The sequence below is a fragment of the Watersipora subatra genome, chromosome 2 (assembly GCF_963576615.1).
Source record: "Watersipora subatra chromosome 2, tzWatSuba1.1, whole genome shotgun sequence".
NCBI classification, from domain to species: Eukaryota; Metazoa; Bryozoa; class Gymnolaemata; order Cheilostomatida; family Watersiporidae; genus Watersipora; species Watersipora subatra.
The window spans coordinates 41,918,664-41,943,059 of NC_088709.1; the positions used below are offsets into that span (position 1 = coordinate 41,918,664).

At 36.8% G+C, this 24,396-nt stretch overlaps 1 protein-coding gene across 5 annotated transcripts; it reads right to left on the minus strand.

Annotated features, from left to right (window-relative positions):
• Positions 1-4,862: 4,862 nt before the first annotated feature.
• LOC137386991 (uncharacterized) lies at positions 4,863-16,421 on the minus strand. 5 transcript variants are annotated; one of them, XM_068073255.1, is made up of 8 exons: positions 16,353-16,421; positions 16,166-16,237; positions 15,940-16,005; positions 13,086-13,156; positions 12,568-12,725; positions 11,761-11,853; positions 8,568-10,385; positions 4,863-6,809 (listed from the first exon to the last, which is right to left on the minus strand). In XM_068073255.1, the coding sequence occupies exons 6-8, from the start codon at positions 11,845-11,847 to the stop codon at positions 5,208-5,210; spliced, it is 3,507 nt and encodes a 1,168-aa protein (XP_067929356.1). In that variant the 5' UTR covers positions 11,848-11,853; positions 12,568-12,725; positions 13,086-13,156; positions 15,940-16,005; positions 16,166-16,237; positions 16,353-16,421; the 3' UTR covers positions 4,863-5,207. The 5 variants fall into 5 exon arrangements, with proteins under 5 accessions (XP_067929356.1, XP_067929357.1, XP_067929354.1 ...); XM_068073256.1 differs by having other exon boundaries at positions 16,166-16,234; positions 16,353-16,378; XM_068073253.1 differs by lacking the exon at positions 15,940-16,005.
• Between the last annotated feature and the right edge of the window lie 7,975 nt (positions 16,422-24,396).

A 24,396-nucleotide genomic window follows, 5' to 3' on the forward strand; every position in this document is an offset into this window, starting at 1 on the left:
TATCAGTAAGTATATGAAAATTGCTTTCTGTAAAATAGAAATATCAAATACATAGCATTATAAATTATACTTACATTTCCATGTATTCAGATTCACTATCGCTGTAGAGAAGCCTACGAAACAGTTCCATGCATGTGTTATGATCTCTCAAGTGGATCTTGTTGTGGCTGTTCCACAGCCATCTCCACACCGCTTGCTGTATGTGGAATGTGCAAAGCAGCACTCGACTTTCTGGAAACACAGTGTTAATGGCCGCGTGTTCAGCCTTTGAGTCATCAACCATAAACAACCTTGGTCCAATTAGGCCTAAAGTTGTTAAACGATGGGTGTTGATCATACCAAACAAGAAGAAGGGCAGAGATGGGTTCCTTGTCACCAAAACACTGATTGCCAAGGGAAGTTTTTATGTGATTTGTGAAATGCATTGTTCTGGGTACTACCAAGTTCACTCATTAACCACTAAGCGGAGTGGGGATTTTTTTCACCTATCTCTCAGCCTACATCGTTTTCTCGAGTACCAACATTCAATGAATTATAGTTTCAGATGAATTATCTTTAAAAAAATAATGACAAACCTCTGTTATAGAAGCCAGAACTGTCAGCAAACTGTTTGATCTAGTCTAATCCCATGGTGATGGCATCTTCACTTTCACTTGTGGTCAGAAATGCACCTGCAATAAAATCACAATATGTTTAGTTTGGGTTTTTCGATGTTCTAGCATTTCAAAGCCTTCGTGGCTTTTTGCAACTATAGCATGCATTGTCTTGAACAACAACATCAAATCAGGTTGTTATTAGTGAATGAAGAATTACATTGTATTTAAGTTTTATTCATACCTAAAGGGACACCTCCTCCATGGCAATGGGTTAGAAGTAGAAAGAGGCGAGTCTGGAGACCATCCATTCCACCACTGGCATCTAAAGACACTATCTCTGCAGACTCTCTGCAACAGATTATGTGTCATGCATGTTATTTTTACGGCCAGTTTGAACATAAAGGCACATTTAAATGATAAATAACAATAAATGACACTGAATGACAATTAATAGAGGAATATAATCGGTGGTTGGGGTCACTAAATCCTATGTCCTATCAGGTAAGTACATGCTGTACATAGACTATACCTATGTAAAGCCACAGTAATGTTTAGAAGCTGACCTTAAATTGTGTGGGCGCTCCATCAGTGGAGTTATCAGAGAAACAACCATTTGGCTGCTCTCTGTTAGACCTGTCAAAAACTTGACATCCCAATTCTCCAATTTTGTTTGTTGAGCCTCTCTCATCTCTGCGGTTGTCTTTTGAAATTCACCATTTTTTTTTTTCAGTTTGTTATCAAGTCTAAAAAGCAAAACATGAGAATTGCTAGCATTTTGAATGGTTACCAAATAATTTGTGGGTCAGACAATGTACGCAGAGCGTATAAACAATGTTCAACTGGCCTTTCCTTCACACAAATTATACACCTTGAGCAGAACTTGGATGATGGGATGATTGACCTGTCTGCAAGTTTGACAACATCCTCTTCAACAGTCGTTTTCAAATGACTTAAAACTGAGGTCGGAGAATGTCCATCAACAAAAAGCTGTTCTAGTGCTCTAGTGGTTTCTTCAGGGACACGATTCTTTCCATATGAAGCAGCAGAAGCTGTTTGGTGGTTGTGGGCCAAATTGAGCTTAACCACTGTTTCACTAAATCCCCTTGAAACAGAAAACATCTATTTCTATTAACTAATCTGATGAATTCAGTCCAACAGTCGCTTAACAAGTTACAAAATTCTTTTAGAGGCATAGAATCAGGGGTAACAATGTTTTATTTAATTGTTGTTACCGATTGACTTTGATAACCAATTTTGGTTTGAAATACAGGCATTACCTCAAAATTTATTTCCTAAAGCAATTGATAAGAGGGACTCGCTATATTCTTACTTACATGTTCTCCTTTGACTTTAAATTTATTGTGAGTGTGGCTGGACATCCAGTGTTTTTTATGTTGGAATATTTTCGCTTCCTCTTCTGCTTATTTTTGCAGCTATTCTTGTTTTGATACTGTGTTTGATGCTGACAAACAGCTCTAAGCTGAAAAAGGTAAGTAATATATTAGATCCACAGAGTACAAACATGACAGTGTATACCATGCTTGCACCAATCCAAAGCCTTTGAGGTTTTTCTTACACAATTGTATAGTGTGTCGGACTCGGGTCTTGTGCCCGTCTTGTGTCTTTTGAGTGTGGTGAGGTTAGAAAACGATTGAATCTGTTCTTGAGTCACAACCAGCGCTTCTGGTTATACTTTGTAGGCTGGTGATAAATCTGGTTTAACAACACTAGAGTATTTCCATTCCTATTATACTTGTGCTAACTTACACTAAACAGGAGTCTTTCTGTAGGCTTCCTGATTTCCTTTGTGCGCCATATGTTGTTTGCCTGAAACGAGGCCTTCCAAGCCAAGATATTGGATTTTGATTTTAGTTCCTTCACAGAGAAGACAAAGGTCGTCTTGGAGGTTATTCGAACTATCTCGTGCTTTAGAGAGTGGTAGGCAAAACTTTCAAGTAGGATATTCTAAGAACAAAAAGTATCATCAAATACCTTCATTGGTGAACACATCACAATCATACTCAGAGCATGATTGATAGCAAAGATACACTATATAGTTGCTTCATCATTACTAGTTTGACCAATGTAGTGAGTAGCTGGCGGCAAATGCCCACCAACCTCCCACAAAATAATGTAATGGGGCAAATGAAATGCATGGATTTTGGGGGATTTTGACAAACAAGGTGTCATATTAAAGCGAAGTACGTTCTGAAAGGGGAGCTCATTTATGAAGCGCTGCATGTAATTTGGACAGAGTAGGCCTGACTTAAAAGACTGATTCATAATATAATATGCTTGGCAGGCATATGATATTTCTTCTGTGAAGCAATTGTATGAGAAAAGGTTTTCCTTGGCTTGTCTTTAGTATGAGCAAGCAAAATCGAGTTCAGTATTCAGTTAGATAACACAAAGTGCAAGTAGAGTAAGTAGTTTGTGATTGGTTTTGTTACAATGTAGTTATATACAAAATTAAAAATCAAATGATTATATCTCTGCTCTACTCTTCCCCTGACTTAACTGAAGATCAAAGAACTGACAGACAAACCACACAAGACAGTCTCTTAAGTCTTGTTTTCAGTTCATGTCATGCCTTACTTTCAGTGTTCGAAATAGGGGGATACGCAGGGATACGGCGTATCCCTAAGAAGAAATTATGGGGGTACTCTCTGGAAAGCGTATCTCCTAACATTAGTTGATCATATACTATTAAAATGCGATAAAATCGCTACGAAGTCAACAAATATTCACATAACTTTTTTCTCAATCTTTTAACCCGAGTGTCTCTTAAACCAAAAGCAGTAAGCACTATCGGAAGGGGTGACACTACGTCCGCGCTACCAATCATTGAGCAAGTTCTTCGCGTCAACGAATCAACTATGCTACTTTGTGAAAAGCATGAATTCCTTCAACTTTTCTTCAAGCAACACAATCAACGGGCGTCCTTGTCACCTGTCCAAAAACATAATCAAATAGCTTGAGATTATTCCATGCGCAGGCATTTTTTGACATTTTGCTAAACGAAGTAAACTTTCTCAGAAAACTTATCTAGTTTGAGTTCTAAAGCAAATTGATTCATCATTATCATTTTTATTTGATTAATAATGAAACGTCATGGACCAATTGATAGTTACTTCAAAGGTGAGTGAGAGCATGTGATGATTGATTTACCTTACCTACATTAGAAATTATTGGATCATACCTTTTGCACTAGAAACTTATAAATCCCTTACTTATCATAACCTGAACTAGAAATGATAGCTGATCACAGCCCTGCCACTAAAAATGATGGAATTATAGCAAAGAAATGGTAGGATCATTTACCTTCATTGTGATGCCAACTTGAATCTCTCAGTCTATTTAAAGGTGTACCCCAAATAGCTTTCAAGTGGAAAGGGTAGCATTTTTACATCAGGTGCACAGGCTATTATGAAACCTCAATTAATCACAAAGCTTTTTCCAGAACTTCTGACAAAGAGTGTATGTGTATCACACAGCTCCAAATATTTAATATCATGCAAGGCAATGCTTGTAAATTAATGTATTATGTATAACTGATTGACTCATTACCTAAACTATGCTAATACTACATCAAGCCTAAGCTTTATCTTAGTTGATTAGGAATGATGAAAGTCTGAGGCCATAAAATTTAAATTTTAGACCTGCGGGTTTTTTAGCTATTTGGCGCACACCTTTAATGGGTGATATTGTTGAGATTTAAGGTGATCTCTGTTTGCTAGGTTTCCTTTTGTGTCTATGTTAAAAGATGAGGCTGTATGTGCTTGCTTAAAAATTAAACCATTCTCATTTTTCCTGAGCAGTTGATTTTCTTGGGAAAACTTGAAATTCCCTTCTTATTTTTTGTTGCACTGATTGTTTCTTCCAAACTCATTTCATTTCCATTTTAATGAACATATCTGTGAAGTTAAGCACTCAAGATGAATTTACTGTGTAATAAAATATTACCAATTATACCATTACAAAATATTTGTTCTCTCACTGAAAAGCTGTGGAAATTAGGTATAAGACAGACTATCTTAAAAAAAATTTCGCGTGGGAGTTCCCCCCCATAACGTTTTGTGGCTACGTGACCTGCGTCACTCCTATCCTTATTGCCGGCCTAGTGTCCGGGCGAGAGGGGGAGGCCCGGCCCAGCCTGCCAATCGACCGTCATGCTGGCACCGGCTCTGCTCGCGATGCTCTTCCCTCACACTAAGACAAGTATCAAACTTCTTGTATGACAGCCTGTGAGTATTCCAGCCAATAGAATAGTTATTTTAATTTTATTATAATAGCAGCTGCACAATCATAAACTGTGTCAGGTGATACAATAATAAAAATAGAGCAGTATAACAATATAAATAATAAACATATGAAAAGAATGAAAGGTGTTAATAAAGGGTATAATAAGATAATACAGTTTTATTTCTCTGATCATAAACTAGTAAAGTTGTTAGTAACAGGTAGTATATGAGTCATATGTACTTGTGGGAGTGGTTGGATAGTTGATATATCTACACAGACTTTTATAAAACTTTCATCAAAATGGAAACATCAAAGTCACTATATTCTACGTAGCTCAATAATAACATATACCCATCCTATCATATACTCTCATTCCTTTGTTACCCCTACATTGGCTATGGCAGTGTTTAGCTCGAGAATTTTAGGGTGAGCAGAGTTTATCCCAAATATAACTTTATACATTTTTTGCGAATTTTCAAAGTAACACAAAGCCTTAGAATACTGACCGAGTCTTTTGTACCCATCTCCAAACCTTTTGTAGCACCTTGCAATATCTACATGTACATGGCTAGCATCTGAACCATAAACTTCTTGGTACATATCTAGTGACTGTGTATGATGCTGCAAAGCCTTTTCATACTCACCTACCATACTGTACACTTCTCCAAAGGTACTGAGGCACTTAGCTATATCCCTATGGTTAGTGTCTGCACCAAGTACTTGTTGATACATAGTCAATGCTTTGCTGCAATAATCTAATGCTTTTGAGTATTCTCCCATACCTTGGTATGTTTCAGCATAGCCATGGTAGTTATTAGCAATGGGTAGATTATGAGCATCTGCGCCATATACTGCTTGGTACATAATTAATGCTTTTTCATGATATTCTAGAGACTTTTCATACTCACCTATTTCATTGTATACTTCCCCAATGTTACTGTAGCTGCAAGCAATGTCACTATGGTGATCGTTTGTAACATATATAGCTTGCTCCATAGCTAATGACTTTGTATGATGTTCTAGAGACTTTTCATACTTACCTAAATCTTTGTACACTGAGCCAATGTTACTGTAGCTGCAGGCAATGCTACTATGGTTAGTGTTTGCACCATATACAGCTTGTTCCATAGCCAATGACTTTTTATGACATTCTAGAGATTTTTCATACATACATAAATCGCTGTATGCTAGGCCAATGTTACTGTAGCTGCAAGCAATGTCACTATGGTTAGCGTTTGCACCATATAGAGCTTGCTCCATAGCTAATGACTTTTTATGATATTCTAGAGACTTTTCATACTCACCTAAATCCGTGTAGACTATTCCAATGTTACTGTAGGAGCTAGCAATGCTACTATGATTAGCGTTTGCACCATATATAGCTTGTTCGATATCTAATGACTTTGTATGATATTCTAGAGACTTTTTATACTTACCTAGATCACTGTAGACAATGCCCATGTTACTGTAGGAGCTAGCAATGCTACTATGATTAGCGTTTGCACCATATATAGCTTGTTCGATAGCTAATGACTTTGTATGATATTCTAGAGAGGTTTCATACTCACCCAAATCACTGTATACTAAGCCCATGTTACTGTAGGAGCTAGCAATGCTACTATGGTTAGCGTTTGCACCATATATAGCTTGCTGCATAGCTAATGACTTTGTAAGATACTCTAAAGACTTCTCATACTCACCACGCTCACGATATGCCATACCAATGTACTGATAATCACTGGCTATGCTAGAATCACAATTCTGCCCACGACAAGCTACATCTAATTTTAAAGCCATTAAATAATTATCCAGTGCCTCATTGTAGTCACTCAAGCATTGAAAAAGCCAACCAATGTTGATGTAGGTTGTAGGCGCATCCTCATGCTTGCAGTTGGGTCCAAAGGCTAAACTCAATACATCTGTTAGACTCTGGTCAGAAGGGTTGCTCAGACTTTTTAAGTCCACCTTTGCCTACAATTTATTCAAGATCTGTGTAATGGATCATAACTCTATGATTATTTCCACCAATCCATTGAGCTCAAACATAAATCGATCTGATGCCAACTAGCTTTCAGCCGTCAGACCCCGTTCTGAGGCAGCTAAAAAGTTACCTGTACTCTAGGTTAAGAGTTTCATGGGGAAATCTTTGAGTACACCAGCTTGCCTTGAGGAATGTTTACACTACCACAATTATATTAATTTCATTTGTAAAGAATATATAACTTTTTAAAATCATGAAAGGTTTGGCTATTGTATTACGAAGAATTAAAGGTTTTTTGTTTTAGAGACTGGTGAATTGAGATATACCCTTGGTGAGGAAGGAGAAGGATGGTGTGTAATTAGATGTAGCAAGTTAGAGATAGAGTTAACTCTACCTCGATTATGTGAAATCTAGTTCAGAATAACTTATTTATATATAAATGTAGATGTTGCGTTTTTATAGTTGATAGTTTTTAAGATTTTATTCATCATGGTCAACCTTTTTGCTTTCTATCATTCCATTTATTTATCATTTCATTTATCTTTTCTTTTTATTGTATCACTTATATATACATCAATTTTTACATCAATTGCATTTTCTTCCTTATGATAACTACCAGACAGCTTTAGAGATTTATCAAAGAATCAATCCAAAAGTGTTTGCTTATGTTCTTCTACTATTTTTACTAAAAGGCTGGCCATTCTAAGCTCAATGACAAATCATTATGTGTAATAACCGCACAATTATTCTTAGATGTGGAAATGTGGTAGAGGTGAATCTGAATACCCGGGTTAGGTTCCATAGTGTGGAATCTTTTTGCTAACGCTCATAGTGTGGCTTCAGACAGTAGCCAAAACACGATTCTTATTATAGTAAAGATTATAAATCTAAAAACTTTTCCTTTTTGCACGTTTTGGAATCTATGATTTTATAACTAAACAAAGAAGTGTTATTTAATAGAATAATGATACATTATAATAATACTAACCGAATGCCCGGCGTCGCATGAATATTAAAAAATAGCTTATAAACAGGGACAGGTAATGTAGTTGCTTGCCACTTGCCCTTACTATTAGCCTTGCACAATGTTAATGACTAATTTGAGTAAGTTAGTATCTGTATTGCTAAAATTAGTAATAAGAGTAATGAGAGCGGTACTTTAGTGACGTTGCGTGATAAGCTAGTTTAGTGATAAGCTACGTTGCTATGACATTACAACATAGCAACGTCGCTATGCGCATTTTAAATCAGATAACGACGGATCGGTCAATGAATCCATTGCATCTCGCGTAGCTTAATGGGTTAGATTATCGCCTGGTGAATGAGAGGCTCTGAGATCAATTCTTTGGTGGTACAGATCTTTCATTGCTAGATAATAATCGCTATAGTTGGACAGACCGACAGACCGACAGACAGACGGCAGACAGACGAACGATGAACAAAAAATGACAAACTTTGAGATTTTTATATATAGATAATAATAATAAAACCAAATTAGGTGAATGACAACTTGGTGCATAAATAAATTAAAAATGACAATGTTTGTAAAAGCATCAAATGCTGCCTGTTAGATCTTATCTCGTATGTTTGTGTCGCAAATTTACTCAAGTATTATGATGAATGTTGAAAAATTTTGGATGAAGATGGTCATAGGTTAAGGTTTGAGTGATTCAGTTTGAATTATTATTAATTAAATACTTAAAGAAGATATGACAGTGACAAACCAACACATCTTATGAAATACTCACCTCATCCACGAAACTCTTTGCAGTTTTCAGGTCTCCCATTTTTTGGTGACAATGAGCAATGCAGAGCCTCCATAATCCTTGTTGTTCAGGGGAGGCAATGAGAAACTGGTTGAAATATTCTACAGCACGATCATAGCAGTGTGTGTAGTAGAGAATGTAGGCACAAAGTTCGGAATACTTGCGGTGCGTCGAGGGACCTTCTGTGGGCGTTGTAGAAGTTGAAGCTGGCGGTGTTGCTAAGGTACTGCATTTTGTAGTCAAGCTCTCTATGCATTGGCAGAACTCGGAGTAGCTTGCTTTCTCAATTGGCTTACCAACGACCTTACATAAATCATATTTTGCCTTTTGGTAGTGACCGGTGAAGTAGAGAACTTGAATCTTGGGCAACAAATTTTCTCGAGAGACAGAAACAGCTTTTATAACTAGTTCAGCTGAGGCGTTCTGAAAAACTGATCTAGTGCTACACTTTTCAATTTGCCCTAGCGCAGACTCAATTGACTGTTTGACTGGGATAAGAAGGCATCCAAGGAGCACAAAAAGATTGACTGGAACATAGTATCTTGTAACTGCATCTGGATTGATTTTTGGATCAACTTGGATTGATTCTGTTTGACAACCCTCTTTGAAATACGAAGCAGTCCGTATATAGATAGATAGAGCCAGTATGATGTTTAAGTACATATGGTTATCATCTGAAAGCACACCTTGTTGATGTAGACAGTCATAATGTTCCCAAGAGCTATTAGTTTTCAACCTCAAACACATCTTTAAGTTATTTGCAAGTAAAGTAGGGTATCTGAAAATATCCGATTTGACTTTGATATCTCGATTTTGTGGTGGCTGATACCGTATAAATTCGGGTAAGAAACTGTATTTTCTCATGTCATGAGCAAAAGTCTTGAAGCGCTTTGTAATTACAATTTCACTTTGACTGGCTTCAGTGCACTCATAGTCATGCCTTGCTTGGGTGAATGCTGAGAGCAAAAAATCGTTATCTGCATTTGATTCATTTGTAAAGAGAAGGATGGAAGATGAGAGCATATCGGATTTATCACCAGGAAATTCATCAAAAGGTGCCTCAGCAGATTTCACACAAAGTTTCTTCAGCTCATCCAATGTAAATGTTAGTCGTTGACCATCATCTCTGCCGTTTCCTGTTGGTATGTTTCCAGAAGATTTTGTTATCCCATCTATGCGATAACCTGGCTTTACAGAAATGTTTTCGCGCATATGAAGGTTATGCGATGACTCCAGTTCTTCAATGTCAAAACTCTTCAAAGGAGATTCACCCAAGTTTCCTATTCTGAAGTATGTGTCCACTGCAAGCTTCTCAAAATACCCATCATTTTCTTCAACAATGAATGCATATTCTAAATCAGAATATGGTGTTGCCTCTCCTTTGGCAACTGACCCTAAAGCAATGGCTGAAAATTTGCAGGGAGCCTGATAGCCTCGTTGTTTGACAAGTTGGTAGCTACATTTAATAATCTTCTGTGAAAGTTTTACAAAGTTTTTACTGCACAATCCATTTACATGAAACAGCTTGTCAGAAAATTGTTTGGCATGAGTCAGATTGGTCTCAGAGAATGGGTCATCAATGTCAAAATTTTCTACGAAACTATTCAAATTCTCAAAGTCTGTTTTGGTCATTCTTCTGTAATCTTCCAGCAATCGCTTGTGTTCATTAATAAGCTTTTGAAACTCTTCATAATTGAGGGGGTGTTCATTACGATACCAGCATTTTTCTATTTCATAGACAAGTCTCTGTCTATCATCTGATGGATCATACGAGAAGCAATAGTTTGCTAGCCCATGAGCCTACAAAAAGGTATTTTTTGAAAAACATTGCATCTATAAAGTGCAATAGAGAACTTTTATAGTAAGATACAGTTTCAAATTTTTCCTGCTGAATTGTTAACTCTGTGAAACCTGAACTTGAGATAATTCGGGAAGATATTTTCCCACCAGATCCTCCGCCCGAATAAACTAAGATTTGTAGTTTCGCCTTGTTTTTTTATATACTTATAGCTTACAAAAGATTATGAAATTGTGGTAACTTTGTGGATTATAAGATTCTAGGATAATTCTGAAGTTTCAAGTTGATACAACTATTGGTTTTTGAGATATATTAAAAGTACTCAAGGCATTTTGATTGAATGAGAAATAGCTCCCGACGGAACACTAGTTCTTTTTGCACTTCCATACTTGTCGGTTAGATTAAAATGTGAACATTTTGATTGCTTTGTTCGGTATATGTTTTTATAAAAATTCAAAAGTTTATAATTGACTAGACTATTAGTTCTAGATATTGCTAAAATTCGAAGGACACTTCCAATCGAGTGAGAAATGATAAACGAGTGAAGAACAGAAGTTTCTTATGACATACTGATTCAAAATCTTTATAACGAAGATAAAAACACAAAAAAGCTAACTAGAAAACAAACTAAAAAGCTTCTTCTTTGCACCATGAGTGTTACACAAAACCTTTTCTTTTTCTATTCACAAAAACATGCACTTTATCGTTCTGGAGATATTGCCGAAATATGGAAGGCACTTCTAACCAACCAACTAAAAATATACACACTCTATTCTTAAAAATATACACGCGTTATCAGGCTCCGTTTACATCAACAATTTTGTTTTTTCAGTTACCTTTAAAGCATCACATTTTTTTAAATAGTGTGAAAAAACTATTTACAATATTGTTTTTTTATTGAGTTCTACAAGCTTGGAGCTTCAAAATGATATTCAGTTCACAGGAGTTGTGCTACCCTAAGTGCTTCTACAGTAGATAGATAATTGTTAGTATGGACTAGGATGCTGGGACTTGCTTGTGTATAAAAGGTTAGACTTCAAAGTGTTAATAATTAAGTCTTCAAAATACGATCACATGAGACAAAGGTTAGGGTTCAGTGTTAACAATTCTCTGTCATCCTCACTCTTTCACCACAGTATCTAAACTGTATCATACAATCACTATTGACTTACTAGTGACTAATCACTCGACTAGTGCTATACCTTGAGCTAGTTAGTCATGATTTTCTATTCTGTATAGATTAACTGAATCATATTTAAACATCTTACTAGTAAGGTCACTAACACAACAATTGACACACTCACTAAATAGATTTAGTTTTTCTGTACAAATGCTGTTTCAGGGTCTAATCTGAGTGAAGTTCTGCACACAATTCACCTGAAGGTAATGTTTCCAGTGACCAGAGGTTCTTGCTTTTAAGAGATATGATCTAGTCAAAAACTCCAAATATGGAAAGTCTCCCATCAAGTGCTACAAAATGACAACAAGGATGAAACCTAAAGAAATTAGGTATCCTAGGAACAAGATTTTTCCTTCTCATAACAATAAACTTTAGCTGAGAGTGCCCAAATGATAGGATGTGGAATCCTAGCAGCTAAGCTATGTCCTTTCTGCAGTGAGTCACGAATTCACAGAATACAGGTAGGATGTGGTATTTTAGTAAATACCTGTGTCCACTTCTAAAGGCATTGGTATTTTTACAGCTACTGATGGTGAATCACTTTATTTACTCAAGAAAGTGATTCACCATCAGCGAGTTGACTACCTGATTATACTCTGATTCAGAATATTTGCGTCAACGATTTATAACGTTATGAAGACATGAACAGTAATTGCTACATATGGGCATCAGTGAGTACTTATCAATGTGTAGTTATGATGACAACCCTGACCGCTAGTGTTTGAGCAAATATAACACTAAAACTAGCAATATCAAAAAGGCTTTTTTCTTGTGAATAAATTGTGATTTGTTTAAGAATTTAGGAAGTTAGACTAGCATTTAGTAAACAATAAAACACAATTATTTTTACCAAATATGTATTTGAATATCACCAACAAAATGGCTGATGTTTTAAATGACGTTTGGTGAGCCTAAAAAAGACCTTACTTGACAACTTGGTGTTAACACATTATCCCATGAAAAAAATGGTCTAACAGAACTTATAACAAGTGTGTACTACTCACAGTTCACTTTACTAGAACATTCTCTTTACTCTTTCAGGTATCTGAGTAGGTCTTTCTATTGGTACGCTGGATGAGCTGAATGTAAGTGAAGGTTTCTTTTCTGTAGAGACTGGAGATTTGCCCTTCAGTTCTCTGGCGCATAAAGTGAATTTCACTCTCTATAAAAAGTAAACAATTTATTTATTTGAGCAGTACTAAAATCATAACTACATATAGTTCAATGGTGAAGCAAGTAGTTGAGACTCTACCTACTTACCAAATATAACTAGATACTTACATAAGAAGTTTGAGTTAATATCCTGATAGCTTTTTAATAACAGTTGAATGAGTGATACTGTGTTTCTGTTGAAAAAAAAACACGAGGGGAAATTACTCATAGAACTGAACCAGCCAGATTTTCAATAACTCATGGTACATTGGAACTAAGGGAACAAGACATGGGGTATACAGGTGTTGGGTTATGCTAACTTAGCCAGTTACCTTAACAGACCTTTATAAACATCTATAGAAATACTCACAGTAGATAGAAGCTCTGTGTAGGTATGATGAACTCCTTCTGATGCTAAATTAAATAGGAAGTTGTAAACTCCTGTTAAAAACAAAAATAATTTTGACCATGGTAGCAGCTTGACTCCATAGAAACATCAGGTGAAAATGCATCTCATTAGCAAAGATTTACATATCTATTACATATTTACATTAACCTTTGTTGTGTTCCTATTGAAACCCAACAAAGGTTAAATAAACAAGAGAACAGAGTCCGACAGCTTTTCAATAACAGTGACTCATGACATTCCAGCATTGTATTGTATGTGATTGAAGAAGGGAGGAAGTATACGTGTACATGCAGTGTGACTAAGATATCATTTCATATCTTGATATCTGATAAAGGTGATATCATATGATATTACACAAATTAACGTGCGAAGGTCATATGCATTTATAAGCTCTTATCAGCCATGTACGTGGACTTTTTAGTTATGAAATGTCACCCGCTTCACTTATTTACATAAACAGGCTCAAAGAATAATGCTCGTAGTGTTGTAATATCAGGAGCTAACATTTATAAATAGCCAAAAAGTGTAGGAAGTTAGTAGACCACACTAGTAACACTGATGTAAGAATGACAATCTGAAATGACAAACATAGAAATGACAATCTGTTGCACAAGAGAGTGTTGTTTAATCAAAACTAGTTATCAAAAGAGCTACAGACAAAGACATTCCACTGCATTAGAGGGTTTCAAACTACCGTTGATCTTCCACTATCACTGGTGCCAGGTGACCCCTATGATAATGACGGATCTACCTCTGAAAGTAGTGCTCGTTTCTAGGTCCCAAGATCAGTTTGTAGTACCAACATTAGAAGCATCAGAACCAGCAATACCTCTCCCTATGATAGGGTTAATAATGGAACACTCTAGTAGTCTAAGCCATAGGTACGGATGAACCAGTTAATCCAGTAACAGTGGCCACAGCAGCTATCAGTATTTATAAATGTTCTCTAATGTAATAGGAAAGAAGTAGTTGTGAGCCATATCACTCCGGCAGTGACATAAATAAATATTTATTGAAGCCCTGTGAGGTTCTCTTTTGTAAATCCCAATGGAATAACAAATGGAAATATGGTTGATATCATTGATCAAACAAAGCAATGCATTGTCTTGTGGATATGTAAATGAGTATCAACACATTTCAAGCTTTAACATTTACATGGTGTCTATGACATGTACTATTACTAAGTTGTTCTGACTATAGATATTATAACCATAGCAGACGATAGCAAACATCAAATTACTAGAGTCACTTGTACTTTAGGTAAGTATCCTCTCTGAATGTTGGTAACCTAGTATATACTTACTAAGTTTAATTACCTACAATAAGTTTTTGATAGCTATTACTAACAGTACAAGATAGTTATCACTAACAGTACAAGATAGTTATTACTAACAGTACAAAATAGTTATTACTAACAGTACAAGATGGTTATTACTAACAGTACAAAATAATTATTACTAACAGTACAAAATAGTTATTACTAGCAGTACCAGATAGTTGTTACTCAGAGTACAAGATAGTTATTACCAACTGTACAAAATAATTATTACTAACAGTACAAAATAGTTATTACTAACAGTAGAAGATGGTTATTACTAACAGTACAATATAGTTATTGCTAACAGTACAAAACAGTTATTACTAATAGTATGAGATAGTTATTATTAACATGTTCAAGATGGTTATTACTGATAGTTGTACAAGATAGTTATTACTAACAGTAAAAATGGGTATTAATCACAGTGCAAGATAGTTATTACTAACAGTACAAAATAGTTATTACTAACCGTATGAGATAGTTATTACTAACAGTAGAAGATAGTTATTACTAACAGTACAAGATACTCATTAGTAACAGTACAAGATTGTTATTACTAACAGTACAAGACAGTTATTACTAACAGTACAAGATAGTTATTACTCACAGTACATGATAGTTATTACTAACAGTACAAGATAGTTATTACTCACTGTACAAGATAGTTATTACTAACAGTACAAGATAGTTATTACTAACAGTAGCAAATAGTTATTACTAACAGTACAATATATTTATTACTAACAGTACAAGATAGTTATTACCAACAGTACATGATAGTTATTACTAACAATACAAGATACTCATTAGTAACAGTACAAGATTGTTATTACTAACAGTACAAGATAGTTATTACTAACAGTACAATATAGTTATTACTAACAGTACAAAACAGTTATTACTAGCAGTACCAAATAGTTGTTACTCAGAGTACAAGATAGTTATTACCAACTGTACAAAATAATTATTACTAACAGTACAAAATAGTTATTACTAACAGTAGAAGATGGTTATTACTAACAGTACAATATAGTTATTGCTAACAGTACAAAACAGTTATTACTAATAGTATGAGATAGTTATTATTAACATGTTCAAGATGGTTATTACTGATAGTAGTACAAGATAGTTATTACTAACAATAAAAAATGAGTATTAATCACAGTGCAAGATAGTTATTACTAACAGTACAAAATAGTTATTACTAACCGTACAAGAAAGTTATTACTAACAGTACAAGATAGTTATTACTAACAATACAAGATACTCATTAGTAACAGTACAAGATTGTTATTACTAACAGTACAAGATAGTTATTACTAACAGTACAAGAAAGTTATTACTAACAGTACAAGATAGTTATTACTAACAATACAAGATACTCATTAGTAACAGTACAAGATTGTTATTACTAACAGTACAAGATAGTTATTACCAACAGTACAAGCTAGCTTGCTTACAAAACTACCTACTTAATAATTATAACTAGATACTTACATAAGAGTTATGTGTGAATATCCTAATAGCCTTTTGACAATACATTGAAGGTGTGACACTGTGTTCCTGTTGGAATAAAAAACTAGGTGAACTCAACAAGTGAACCGAGCCAAATAGCTTTTCAATTGTAAGTAGATGTACAAGCATGGAGTATGTAGATGTTTGGTTGTGCTAACTTAGCCTGTTACCTCAACAGCCCTTTATAAATATTTATAGAAATACTCACAGTAGATTGAAACTGTCTAGGTACGTTGAGCTCTTTCCAATGGTTAATTAAATGGAAAATGGTTACCACCTGCTAAAAACAAAGAAGCGCTTAGCCCTTGTTTGCAGCTTGACTCCTTAGAAACATCAGGTGAAAATGCATCACAACAGTCATGACATATGTTTTAATAATATAATATCTGGCTTACCTTTCCTTTTGGAAATTTGGTTACTGGACAAAGGATTTCTTCTCAAATGGCAGCGATGTTCAACTCCTTACTGAAGAAGGCTAGATGTATAGTTACCCTATAAGCCAGCAGTAACTGCTGGCTTATAAGTCATACTTTAGCAGGTTTATCAGCCAATCAGAATAAACCAAACACCAATCAACAAGCAGGCTCTCCAAGCAAGCTAGTAACCTAATCAGTCACGTCTGAACTCCTTTCCTATATACAGTATTAACTATGAATACAAACTTTTCAATTAAAGGTTTTAAATCAATTGTCAGCAATGTTAACCCTGAACACAAAAGAATGCTAGCTGTGCAGCAAACCTATTGATTTTGAGTCTCCGTATGACATTATGCCATACAATCAAAATAGAACAGAGAAGTATTCACAAGGAGACACGGAGACAAGCTTGTAACCTGATCTGCCAAGCATAAGCTTGACAGTGTTGATAGGCATTGCAGTCCTTAGGTTTACGAGGACTATAAAAAGAATCAATATTAAATCAATACATAGGAATTATTATAATGATATTGTGAACTTACGTATAAGATTGAAGTTTTGCACATCATGACCACACAGTCGTACAAAGAGGTGCACTTGAAGCAATCCCAAAGAATGAAACCATGATGTGGTTACTGTGAGATATGGAAGAGTAATTGGGGTTGATAAAGGGTGACAAGGGGCAGGGGAAGCAAAAGAGAAAGACGTACTACCCAAATGCACAACAAAATGTACGCTTCAAAAATCCTAGAAACCAAAGCTTTCGTAAGCCGAAATAGCTACCTTTTGTAATGGCACACACATTTTAGACAAACATGGTAAGCTGATCCTGATATAGTGTGGATTTCAAATAAATCGTGAAAAGGCAATACAATGAACTTTCAATCTCGTTATTGAAGTGGTTACAATTGCCTAAAATAATACCCAAATTTTAACAACAAGGCTCACAAGCTACACTTATCACAGACAGTACTGCCCTACCTAGAACACTTATCATAGTGACACACTAGAGCTTGTACTATATCACTCATCACAGACAGTACTACTCTACCTAAAACACTTATCATAGTGACACACTGGAGCTTGTACCATATCACTCATCACAGACAGTACTGTTCTACCTAGAACACTTATCACAGTGACACACTGGAGCTTGTACCATATCACTCATCACAGACAGTACTAATTTACCTAGAACACTTATTATAGTGACACACTGTAGCTTGTACCATATCACCCATCACAGACAGTACTACTCTACCTAAAGCACTTATCACAGAGACACACTGGAGCTTGTACTATATCACTCATCACAGACAGTACTGCTTTACCTAGAACACTTATCATAGTGACACATTGGAGCTTGTACCATATCACTCATCACAGACAGTACTAATCTACCTAGAACACTTATCATAGTGACACACTGGAACTTGTACCATATCCCTCATCACAGGCAGTACTACTCTACCTAAAACACTTATAATAGTGACACACTAGAGCTTGTACTATATCACTCATCACAGACAGTATTGCTCTACCTAAAACACTTGTCACAGTGACACACTGGAGCTTGTACCATATCACTCATCACAGACAGTACTACTCTACCTAGAACACTTATCATAGTGACACACTGTAGCTTGTACCATATCACTCATCACAGACAGTACTACTCTACCTAGAACACTTATCACAGAGACACACTGGAGCTTGTACCATATCACTCAACACAGACAGTACTACTCTACCAGAACACTTATCATAGTGACACATTAGAGCTTGTACCATATCACTCATCACAGACAGTACTGCTTTACCTAGAGCACTTATCATAGTGACACATTGGAGCTTGTACCATATCACTCATCACAGACAGTACTGTTCTACCTAGAACACTTATCATAGTGACACACTAGAGCTTGTACCATATCACTCATCACAGACAGTACTAATTTACCTAGAACACTTATCATAATGACACACTGGAACTTGTATCACATCACTCATCACAGACAGTACTACTCTACCTAAAACACTCATCACAGTGACACGCTGGAGTTTTGGAATAACTGACACTAATTACACTTTTGAGTTTATTATTATGAACACTTACAGTTTTGAATGTTTGAATTAACTATGCAAGAACACAGCTATCTGACAACATAAGATCAGGTGAACTCAGAGTTCAGTTTTTTAATTCGATATCATTCTAATTTCAGCAGTAGCTTGTTTATATACAGCTAATCCGGAATGATACACATGAAGTGGTGCTAAGACTAAATCAACTAAGGGTATCAGAATCCAGACTCTCATGAGTGTGCCGGGTTTTGCCTGTGTGTTTCGTTTAATTATAAGTAACAGCCAGAACAAATAAACAGAAAGTAGAAACAGGTAATAGTTATAAGAAAACCAAAAAAGCAGTTGCAACTTTGCTTGAATCCTGAGGCCCATGTTTGGTATAGTACTGCAGCTAGATAAGGTGCTGAGCTTTGTCTTGGCAAATTTAGGCAGTATTCAGTCGAATATATATTAACAACATTTTAATATGTGTGTACGATAAAAAATATATACGGTATAGTATATACATCATCTATATGTATATAAACTTCAAAGTTTGTGTGTATTCGTGGGTGTAAGTGTGTGAGTGTTTTGGTTTGTCTAGCTACAGCTATTTAAATATTAAGATGAAGAACCTGCGTTGTAGAAGATTTGGTCTCGGAACTTCCCATTCGCAGGCAAACACCAAACCAATTAAGCTACCCGAAATGGATGGATTCATTGAGCGATATATGTTGCTATGTGGGTGAAAATAGGATTCCGTTTTTTGTTACGGCACAACATAATTTTAAGCTTTCTTTCTCAGCTTTTATTAAAAGCTTACTCATATTAGCCATTGACAATGTGCCAGGCAACTAGAATACCTTTCACTGTTTATAAGCAGATTTTTAATACCCTCGCAATGCCGGGCAATCTGCTAGTAATGTATTTATATAGAATAATATAGGTGTATTTATATAGACATTATTGCATACAATATTGTATGTTTATATATATACATACATATATATATATATATATATATATATATATATATATATATATATATATATATATATATATATATATATATATATATATATACTCATGCTACAGACAGTACTGTTTCGGCTATTGAAGCCTCATCAGTGCAGCTCAGAGCTTAGGCAAGGGACGCAAATCCCATTACCAATGAGAGTTGACTTCCTGCCACGAAACAACTAAGTTGCCTCGCAGACTTTAAGAAAGTCAATGTGCTGGCACCAGAGTGCTCAAATCACAAAAGTGATGAGCTTTGCACAAAGGCTAATAGTGCCGCACCTCTCACAGAGTGCTCAACCAAACCGAAGTAAGGGAGCATATACTCATGCTACAGACAGTACTGTTTCGGCTATTGAAGCCTCATCAGTGCAGCTCAGAGCTTAGGTAAGGGACGCAAATCCCATTACCAATGAGAGTTGACTTCCTGCCACGAAACAACTAAGTTGCCTCGCAGACTTTAAGAAAGTCAATGTGCTGGCACCAGAGTGCTAAAATCACAAAAGTGATGAGCTTTGCACAAAGGCTATTTATATATATATATATATATATATATATATAAAATTGTTTCCTCACCCCGGATACCCCGTATGGGTGGTAAATTCTGCTCTAACTCGGGTCTCCTACCAAAGACCTGGGAGTTTGAGCACTCGCCTCAAGATCTTAGCTGTTCCCAATAGCGCACTTTTCTGCAACTCACCTGAGTTGATTGTTGTTGGTATTTGGGCAAGCCACATTTTATGCGCCGGTGTTATTGCGCCCAGTGCCCCAATGACTACTGGGATTACAATTGTTCTTACATTCCAGCATTTTTCAATTTCTTCTCCAAGAGGGAGATATTTCTCTACCTTTTCTTTTTCTTTGCTGGCTATATTGTAGTCATCGGGTACTGCTATATCTATTATAGTAGCCCTCCTGTTCTCCTTGTTTACCACCACTATATCTGGTTGGTTTGCTAAGACATGCTTGTCAATTTGGATGTAGAAGTCCCAGAGGATCTTAGTGCGGTCATTTTCATTGACCTTACTAGGAGCTTCCCACCAGTGTTGTGGTTTATTAAGGCCATACTCATCACATAAACTTCTATACACAATACCTGCGACATGATTATGCCGCTCAGTGTATGCGTTCCCTGCTAGCTGCCTGCATCCACTGATGATGTGTTAGATGGTCTCAGGTGCATCTTTGCACAGTCTGCATCTAGGATCGTCTCTAGTGTGATAGATTTTTGTTTGGAGTTGCCTTGTTGGGAGCACTTGCTCCTGGGCTGCCATGATTAGCGACTCTGTATTGGCCGTTAGGTTTCCTTTGTTCAGCCACATATATGTCTGGTGAAGATCGCCAACCTTAGATATTTGTTGGTGGTAAGCACCATGAAGAGGTTTCGTGTACCAGCCAATTTCCTCATCTTCAGGGCGTAGGTCTGTTGTAAGAGCAGCCGATTGAAATTCAGCTAGCAACTTATCTGAGATGGCCATGGAGGCTGCATATGCTTTGATGCTTTGCTCCTCCTCTTTGACTGTCTGCTGTACACTTTTGAGTTCCCTACCGCCATCTTTCCTATCAAGATCTATATCCATCCTGGCAGCTGAGGCTACAAAATAAGATCAAGGACTTGCGCAAGAAAGTTAGTCGGCTCAGTGAGAGATCTAACCACAGTTTGGAGCGTCCAAAAAGAGAAGCCACAATAGAAGCTCTAGAATCTGCCAAACAGCAGCTAGTAGCACTCTCGGCACGACTGAAGCGGTACACCAAAGAGCGGGATAACAAGAGAATGAACAAACTGTCCATCAATAATCCATCTAGAGTGTATTCCCAGTTCAAAGGTGAACTGCAGAGGCCAATGTCTGAGCCTCCCCGATCTAGCACTTCAAAGTTCTGGAAGGACATCTGGGAGAAAGAGACTACTCATAACACCACTGCAAATTGGCTGAAGAGGCTTAAAGAGAACCATCAACACACTGTGGCTCAGCAAGGACTCACCATCAGCAAAGAGGACATCAAGTGCAGAGTGCAGCGTATGAAGAACTGGGCAGCACCTGGCCATGACATGATTCAAGCCTTCTGGTTAAAGAAATTGACATCACTTCACACTAAAATGGCTAAGCAGATGGAATGCCTAATAGAACAAGGTGACCATCTAGAATGGCTGACCAAAGGACGAACTGTACTTCTGATAAAAGATCCAAAGCAGGGGCCAATTCCCAAAAACTATCGACCAATAATGTGCTTGTCCACCACTTGGAAACTGCTCTCAGGAATAGTTGCAGACAAACTGGAAGAGCACATGAGCCACTATATGACCAGTGCTCAGAAAGGAATTGGGCGCAACACCCGAGGAGCTAAACATCAGTTACTGGTGGATCGGACGGTCTGTCAAGACAGCAGGAGAAGGCAAACCAATCTTGCCATGGCTTGGATTGACTACAAAACGGCCTATGACTCAATTCCCCATAGTTAAATACTTGAGTGTCTCAGTATGTACAATGTTCACCCTGCTCTTGTGGCATTCATCAAGATGTCAATGACCAAATGGAAGATGGAACTGGAGGCTAATGGCAAAAAGCTGGCGAGTGTACAAATTAAGCGAGGCATCTATCAAGGTGACTCCTTATCACCGCTGCCCTTCTGCATATGCCTAAACCCTCTAAGCAATATGCTGGAGGAGACTCAATATGGGTACCAGTTTAAGAGTGGCACCAAGATAAACCATCTCTTCTACATGGATGACATCAAGCTGTACGCTAACAAAGAAAGGGACATTGGTTCGCTAATACACCTCACTCAGGTATACTGCAAGGACATCGGAATGACCTTCGGTATTGAGAAATGTGGAAGGCTAATTCTTAAGAAAGGCCATTCTATGCTCACAGATGGCCTAAGAATGCCAAATGGTACCATCAAAGATATGGAAGAAGGATACAAGTACTTGGGGATTATGCGAAGCAACATCAACCACGAAGCCGAGGTACGTCACAAAGCCATTACCGAATACAAAAAACGCCTTCGGCAGGTCTTACGGAGCCAGCTCAATGCCAAAAACCAAATCATGGCAATAAATACCTACGCACTACCAGTAATAAGATATCCAGCAGGCATAATAAAGTGGACTGAGGAAGCCATCAAAGAAACAGATATAGCAACTCGTAAACTGCTGACCATGCATGGAGCACTCCACCCAGAATCATTTCATGGCCATGGCTATATAATATATATATATATATATATATATATATATATATATATATATACAGTGAAACTCGGATAACTCAAACTTCAAGGGACCGAGCAAAAGTGTTCGAATTATCAGAGTGTTCAAGTTATCAGAGCACTGTCACAAGTCCATGTATTTACTTATTTATTAGTAGATACATGAACATATACAAACTATAATATAAATCAAAAGCACAAATGGCTTGTTTCAAATTAAATACTTCTAATGTAAAGTTTAAAAAGTTTTTATCAAAAAGTATAGAGATTTTTCTATCACTTGAGATTGGTTTGTTGTTTGAGGTGATGTTATTGCCAGGACGTTTTTTTAGATTGACATTAGCAAAACTTGATCGTTGCTGAAATGCTCAAAAGAAAAGACATCTTTTTCTTTTGAGTGTTTTACCCACGATCAATTTTGCCGATTTTTCTTGAAGTTTATGCAAAGATTAACTTACTTTACCTGGCATTCGTTAAGAGCAACACTCCGAGGCAGTTCAATTAAAGGTTTTACGAGGTTTTATGGTACATTGTATATCACTAACGTTTTGTGAATGGATACTTATTGAATGTACACACGTATTCTGTGTTTAGGTCAAACGATGAATAGTTTTTTTTAGCTAAGACAAAGTATACGTTTAATTACCACAATTTTTAAAACGTTTTAAACATTCAACATTCCGACGTTGATTCAACACGGAATCCACATCGGAAAATTATTCATCACGGGCTAGCCGGGTCACGCACTCAAGGATTTTCGCCACGCAAATACAAAACAAAAACAACATGCTGTTTTTGTTTTGTATGTGCGTGGCGAAAATCCTTGCGCCCGTGACCCGGCTAGCCCGTGCTATTCATCGTATAACAGTATAAATCACAGGTGTCCTTTAGCGAAGATATTGCCGAAGCCGAGACCGGGCCGTAGTCTACGCACATAAAATAACAACAAAGGTCCACGTAGTTATGAGCCAAAACAAAAGTATCCACCCAAATATCTCACCAATCCGATGAGCAGCACACACAAAAACTAAACCAATCGACTGAGCCACCCATCATGTCAAAATATTCCAAGTTTCAAATCATGTCTTACACAAGTCACCTTATGGTTTATCAAAAGTTGTCCCAAAGTCCCTATTAATTCGAGACTGTCTAATTGCTGTTTTAGAAATGGTCGCCACTGGCCTAACCTAACGTCCTAATTCAACATCTCAGTAACTATCGGGACTTTGCTGAGTGCTCCCGAACTTTTTGATTCCCTCTTTTAGCAATGCCCTGATAGTTACTAAAATGTTGAATCAGGACGTTAGGCTAGGCTAGCGGCGACCATTTCTAAAACAGATATTGGACAGTCTCAAATTAATAGGGACTTTGGGACAAGTTTTGACAAACCATAAGGTGAGTTGTGCAAGACATGACTTGAAACTTGGAATACTTTGACATGATGGGTGGCTCAGTCGATTGGTTTAGTTTTTGTGTGTGCTGCTCATCGGATTGGTGAGATATTTGGGTGGATACTTTTGTTTTTGCTCATAACTACGTGGACCTTTGTTGTTATTTTGTGTGTGTAGACTACGGCCCGATCTCGGCTTCGGCAATATCCCCGCTAAAGGACACCTGTGGTATAAATCAAATTTCACCAAACCTTTCGAACAGTCGTTGACAAAAATATTTTGCCGATGGAGGTAGTAATGACGCTTATGAATTACGAAAAGTTGAGGTTTACCTCTATGGCTTG